The 6,893-nt window shown below is 42.9% G+C and overlaps 1 protein-coding gene across 1 annotated transcript in view; it reads right to left on the minus strand.

Annotated features, from left to right (window-relative positions):
* The window catches only part of RUVBL1 (RuvB like AAA ATPase 1), a 45,773-nt gene that overhangs the window by 22,596 nt on the left and 16,284 nt on the right, over positions 1-6,893 (minus strand). The window contains exon 4 of the mRNA XM_003796192.2: positions 2,007-2,158. Coding sequence (XP_003796240.1) covers positions 2,007-2,158 — 152 coding nt within the window. The remainder of the gene's footprint in view (positions 1-2,006; positions 2,159-6,893) is intronic.

Raw genomic sequence — 6,893 nt, forward strand, 5'->3', positions numbered from 1 at the left:
TTGTTGTTTGGCGGGTCCGGGCTGGGGATTCGAACCCACCACCTTAGGTGTACGTGGCTGGCGCCTTAGCCGGTTGAGCTATAGGCACCGAGCCAGAATGGACATATTTTATTTAAAATTCTACCTTAATTAAGCTGTTAAAACCACCACAGCAGCAGCAAACCCAGGACTCTGACTCTCACCAGGTGGGTGGGAACTGATGCCTGAGGCACTGCTGTGAGCATGAACAACAGTGCGTAACCCCCCAGGCAGGGCCTGGCAAAGGGGAGGCAAGAATTACTACCCGTGTTCTCCTTGCTAGGCCTCATACGGCCTCATCATATTTAAATACCCATCAAGTATTGAAACTTTTTCTATCCAAATGTCTTGTACATATGCTAAAAGTATCTAGAAGTACAATATTCATTCTGAAAGAAAAATTTTATGTCTTTTATGCTACCTTCTTAAAGACACTACACCAAGCAGTCTTACAAATAGCTGAAATTTAAACTGCATGCCTTAAATATACTTTTTCTGCCTCAAGCGTGCTTATACCAGTTAATTTCCCAAATGAACTGAAGATATAATTACTAGAAAGGTGGGAAAGCCCACTAAGAAATCTAATTAATTCAGAATGTACATGATGAGAGGTAGGTATAAAAGATATTTGCAGAGGCAAGCTCCTGAGATGGAAGCCCTGTTAGGAAAAAGAAAAATGGCCCCTTGAAGAAGTGACATTTTTATGATCTCCATAAAGCAGTGACCAAGAAACAACCTTACAGAATCAAAGAACCGTAAAATCATAGAATGCAGCAAAAATGGAGAAATTTTATGGTCGGTATGCCACAGTTTATAGTTGAGAAAACTGAGGCCCAGAAAGCTCAACTGACTTCCAGAGGTCACACAGCAAGTTGGAGGGGAGACAGCATAGTGGTTAGGACTCCAAGAATCAGCTCTGCCACGTAACTAGCTCTGTGATCCTAGGATAACTTTTAACCTCCTCATGCACCTCAGTTCCTTTACCTGTAAAATGAAGGATCATACACACACATAAAGCTGCAAGTGATAAGAAAGAACTGTTGAAGCACTTAGCTCAGGGCCTGGCATACACAATGAATGAGAGCTATAATAATAATAGTACTGATTAATAACAAGAAGAAGAAGGGGCAGCCTACAGTGTGGACCACCCCATCTCTCTACTGAAAGGCTCTCATCACAATATTAACAGCTACCACTCAGTAGGTAACTAGACACCACACCCAAAGCTACCAGTTTCACGTCCAACTCCCAGAGTTAATAAACTGTGAGAGATACGCAGTTATTATTCCCACTTAACAGATAAACCACTGCTCAGAGATTAAGTCACTGCCTCATGTCACACAGCTCTAAGGAGCAGAGCCAGGGTTCCCTTTAGGACTTTGACTCCAAAATTCATGCTATTCCCTTAGGCACCCTGCTGCAGGAACCTCAATGTTTAAAGGACAGATGGCTGAGGATAGTCTTTGAGGACTTTACAGTGTCACCACTATGACCTCACCCCAAAACCCTGGCCCTGACATAAGGAACTGCAGTCAGGATTCTGCATTTGGCCCCTAGCAAGTCCATCCATCAACTGCTATGTAATTCTTCGGAGATTAATGCTACCTCTCTCTGAGAACACTAGCACTGATAACTGGAAAAATTAATGCCCACATTCAGAGACAGGCTCAGGGCCTTTGACACTTGATCATAATATGGGATGTGGGGTGGCAGAGGCAGTTTCTTGACTTAACCGCACAGCTCATGTTTTAACATACACAATTTCCTAAAAGTAAGTATGTAAAGCAGGAGCTATCTTCATTGATCCTGGTAGGGACACCCATACTCAGATACTGTGCGCTTTAACACACAATATCCTCCAATAGTCCTATGAGGCATCAGCCCCAGTCACAGGTGAAGAAACTAAGGTGCAGAGAGGTTACAGCACCTGCCAAAGCTACACAGCACTAGGAGAATCAGGAGAAAAGGGCCCACAAACACATACTCACTTTCAACTGTTTGGTTCCTTTGGCTGTTTTGAGTCCTATGATCACATGGCTAATTGTTTTGCCATACCCTCCCATGGGGTTCTCCGTCTCACACGGAGTTAGCTCTGTGACTTCACCTTCATAAACTTCCTTGGTCTCCTTTATCCGCAGTCCTAAAAGGCATGGCAGATGGGCCACAGTGAGAAGCACAATCCTCTCTCTCATAACCTGTCCCAGACCCTTTAAAATCCTTGCTAGCTCCCAACTTCCATGTCGTAAGAACTGACAAGTCAACTTAATGTACATTCAAGGATGTCATCATGGGTAGAAAAGTAATACAAATACTTAAATGTAACCTGGAGGTACTATTAGGAAATACAGAAAAACATTTATATTTCACCTTTTTTTTGTTGTTGTTGTTAAGACAGAGCCTCACTCTGTTGCCCCATGCCATCAGCCAAGCTCATAGCAACCTCAAACTCCTAGGCTTAGGCGATCCTCCTGGCTCAGCCTCCCAAGTAGCTGAGACTACAGGTTCCCACCACCACGCCCAGCTAGTTTTTCTATTTTTAGTAGAGACTGAGTCTCACTCTTGCTCAGGCTGGTCTTGAACTCCTAATCTCAAGCAATCTTCCTCCCTTGGCCTCCTAGAGGCCCTGCTGGGATTACAGGTGTGAACCACTGCGCCTGGCCTATATTTCAACTTTTTAAAGGGATTTTCTTGGTTCAAATCCAGAATTAGACAAGCTATAATTCTCAAAATTGCTTGACAACTGCTGTACTTTCAAGAGGGTGAAATTTAGCTTTAGCCTAATCCAGTCTCTAAACCACACCATTCTACTCCACTACAGCAGTGACCACAAGAATGCTGGAAACCTGTTTGCTGTGTTTTTGCCTCTCAACGAAATTTTAAAACCAGTGGAGTAACTCACTCCACCTCTGACTCTCTCTAGCCTGAGCAAGGCATGCTATAATTAAGTGTCTATACCACCAACAGGTGCACCTGATTGCACTTGTTACAGCCCTCTGGCTGACCCTAACTGCACACTCCAAGAAGAAACACCCAGTTATTGTACACTATTTGCAATGAGTTATTCTATGATTATTCTGAGCCCACAATAGAACAAATTTCTTCAAAGCATCTTATGTTAGAATGTTGCAAATGAAGGTAAATTTCTCTCTCAGTTCTAAACATCACCCACATTAGCTGTTTACCAAATATTTGTTGATTATCCGAGAAGTAGTGTCAAATTAACTTTTAGAACATGATCTCTGTGCCTTCTATACACTGGTTCTGCTTCCTGCAGCACTCTTTTTGACCTAGGCAACTCCTCCTTGCAGACTCAGTTTAAAACTCACGCCCTCTAGAAAGCTCCCGACACATTTCTCTTCCTCATTCTCCAAATCGCCTCCCTAAGTGCAGCACTAGCACGTGGCAATGCTGAGACTTGCAGACCTTGCCCACCACTCTGCAGACTGTCCACCCGTGAGCTGAGGGGCTAGCACATCTCAGGCACACAAGGATCAGTGAAGTCACTTAAGGGTGACTAGGCAGGCCATCTAACACCCAACTAATGTGTGTGACAATACAAGTCAATAGAGGCTTGTCTCTGCCCCGCCGGGTCAGGGGGACGTGGAGCAGTGAGCAGAGGGGCAGAAGGAACTTCTGGAGGTTTAATCAGGTCTGTTTCTTGACATGGAGTGCGTTCACTTTCCGAAAACTCATCACGCTGTCCATCTATGATTTATGCTCCGACATTACATGTCAGTAACATTTACATTACATTAAAATTAGAAATAAGAAAAATAAGAAAAAATTTACATTTACATTAAAATAAGAAAAAAAGAAATAAGAGTTTTCCTACCAAAGCAACAATAATCATTAATAACTTAAGGTTTTTTTAAACAGGAAGATAAATGCACACCAGGAACACTGCTTGTCTGAAAACACACCTATCACACATCTGTCTCACATACACCCTCTCTCTCTCTCTCTCTCTCTCTCTCTAATTCCCAAAGTGACTGTCCAAGATGTACAAACAGGTTACTTTTTGGTCTTTAAGCTATAAATAAGTTAATAATTGTTTAATCTGTTTTCATAGGATTCTAGAAACAGTAACAAGAAAGCCACTCTAAAGTAACAGTAACAAGAAAGCCACTGTGCCCGCCATCAATTCAAAGGTACAGAGGAAACATTCTCTTTTTTTTTGCAGTTTTTGGCTGGGGCTTGGTTTGAACCCACTACCTCCAGCAGATGGGGCTGGGGCCCTACTCCTTTGAGCCACAGGGGCCTCCCCAGAGTAAACATCCTTGAGTCACACCACTAGATGTGTACACGAGGGGGTCCATAAACGCACAGCACAGCTGAAGACCACACCAGTAGGAACAAACCATAAACTGACAGCGGTGGCCTCTCCGCCTGCACGTGCACCGTCCTATCCAATGGACAGAGGGCCCTCCCATCACTGTGCCTCACTGGATCCTCACTCAGGGACAGTGAGGGCAACAGGAGATGCTATCACATCTCACTTCAACTTAGCCCCACAAACCAGCAGGGTGAATATTCTTCACCCCCATTTTACAGACGGGAACTGAGCTTCAAAAAGTGAACCAACCAGTCCTTCCTCCCTTAGGACAGACCCAGCACAGAATCCAAGTCTCTGGCTCTGGGACCAGTTTCTTCCCACCACACCGCAGAGCCACAGCTCCCTGGCAACCATCTCTATGATACAGACTGAGTCTCCCTTATTTGAAATGATGGGTCCAGAAGTTTTTTAGATTTTCGAACATTTGTATATACACAATGAGCTATCTTGTGGATGGGACCCAATTCTGAACAAGAAATTAACGTATTTTTCACATACATCTTATACACATAGCCCAAAGGTAATCTTATACAGTATTTTTCTGTGCACATGAAATAAAGTTTGTGTACAATGAGCCACCAGGAAACAAAAATGTCACTATCTCAGTCACTCACATAGTATCATGTTGTCACTCGTTGGATTCTGGAGCAGTTCAGAGTTTGGATCTTCAGAGGGGGACTGCTCGTCTGTACTTGCTCAGGCATAGAGCCCACTCACCTCATTACTCCCTTCCTGCCAGCCCTTAGGTGTGACTCTACTCTCCACCTATTTTATATTTTATCCAAACAAAAGAGAGAAATCTAAAGGGACCCACAGATTAAAAAGACATAAGTTGGCTCGGTGCCTGTGGCTCAAGCAGCTAAGGCACCAGCCACATACACCTAAGGTGGCGGGTTCGAATCCAGCCCGAGCCCGCCAAACAACAATGATGGCTGCAACCAAAAAATAGCAGGGCATTGTGGCAGGTCCCAGCTACTTGGGAGGCAGAGGCAGGAGACTCACTTAAGCCCAGGAGTTGGAGGTTGCTGTGAGTTGTGATGCCACAGCACTCTATCCAGGGGGATAGCTTGAGGCTTGGTCTCAAAAAAAAAAAAAAAAAAAAAAGACATAAGTTACATATCAACCAATCTATTACATACACTCTTATTTGTACCCTGATTCAATCAATCAAGACTATAAAAATATATTATGATACTTATGAGACAACTGGAAATCTGAGAACTAGAAATTTGAAGATACTAAGGAATTGTTGTTTATTTAGGTCCTTATTTTTCAGAGACACATACTGAAATATTTATGGATAAAATATCTATAAAGAAGAAAGCAGGTCTGAACAAGCACAGTGGCTCATGCCTATAATCCCAGCATTCTGGGAGGCTGAGGTGGTGGATCACCTAAGCTCACAGTTTTGAGACCAGTCTGAGCAAGAGCAAGACCCCCATCTCTAAAAATAGCCGTGTATTGTGGCAGGCACCTATAGTCCCAGCTACTTGGGATGCTCAGGCAAGAGAATCTCTTGAGCCCAAGAGTGTGAGGTCGCTGTGAGCTATGACACCATGGCACTCTACTGAGGGTGACAAAGTGAGACTTGGTCTCAAAAAAAGAGAGAAAGCAGGTCTGCAATTTGCTTTAAGACAATTTAGGAGGGAAAAGATGGAGGCTATTTATCAATCAAAATTAACCATGAGTTGAAGCTGACGATAGGGGTATGAGAGAGGGTCATCAGATCACTTGATAATTTTTGTTCATTTTCAATTTTCCATAATAGAAGAAAAAGCAATGAAATACTAGTCTGTAATCTCAAGAATTACTAAAATTAAAAAGACTGACAATATCAAGAGTTGATGAAGCAATAAAACAAGGAAGGTTTATACACTGCTCCTGGGAGTGAACACAAATACATCTTATGATCCTGGAATTTAAGTCCTAGCCCTATACCTAATCGGAATGGATGCATATGTACACTAAGTGACACAGACAGCAATGGCCACAGTAGCATTGGTCACAGTTGCCAAACCCTGGAGAAACTCCAATGTCTATCAGGAAAGGAAGAAAGAGCTCAATTGTGGTATGCCCATACAACAGAACACTGCATACCAGTTAAAAAGAATTATGGCTACATGCAACCGTCTTATAAACAGAATGTCACCAGAAAGAAAGCAAACAAAGCAAAGTTTACTGCATGGTTACCTTTATTTGAAGTCCAAAACAACAACTTCTAGTATTACTGCTAGAAACCAAGCCCAACACTGACTTGGGGAAGGAAGGACAGCAAATGGTGGTAGACATAGGGGTACTGATGGTGTTTTCATTTTTGATTGGGTGTTGGTTTAATGGATTTTCACTTTACCACAATCCACCAAGCTGTATACATTTATATTCTTTTCTATATATATGCACAGAATTACCAAGTTGATTTTTTTTTTTTGAGACAAAGCTTCAAGCTGCTGTCCTGGGTAGAGTGCCATGGCATCACAGCTCACAGCAATCTCCAACTCCTAGGCTTAAGTGATTCTCTTGCCTCAGCCTCCCAAGTAGCTGG

This window comes from Otolemur garnettii, unplaced genomic scaffold (genome assembly GCF_000181295.1).
Source record: "Otolemur garnettii isolate 467f Iridium unplaced genomic scaffold, OtoGar3 scaffold00101, whole genome shotgun sequence".
Lineage (NCBI taxonomy): Eukaryota > Metazoa > Chordata > Mammalia > Primates > Galagidae > Otolemur > Otolemur garnettii.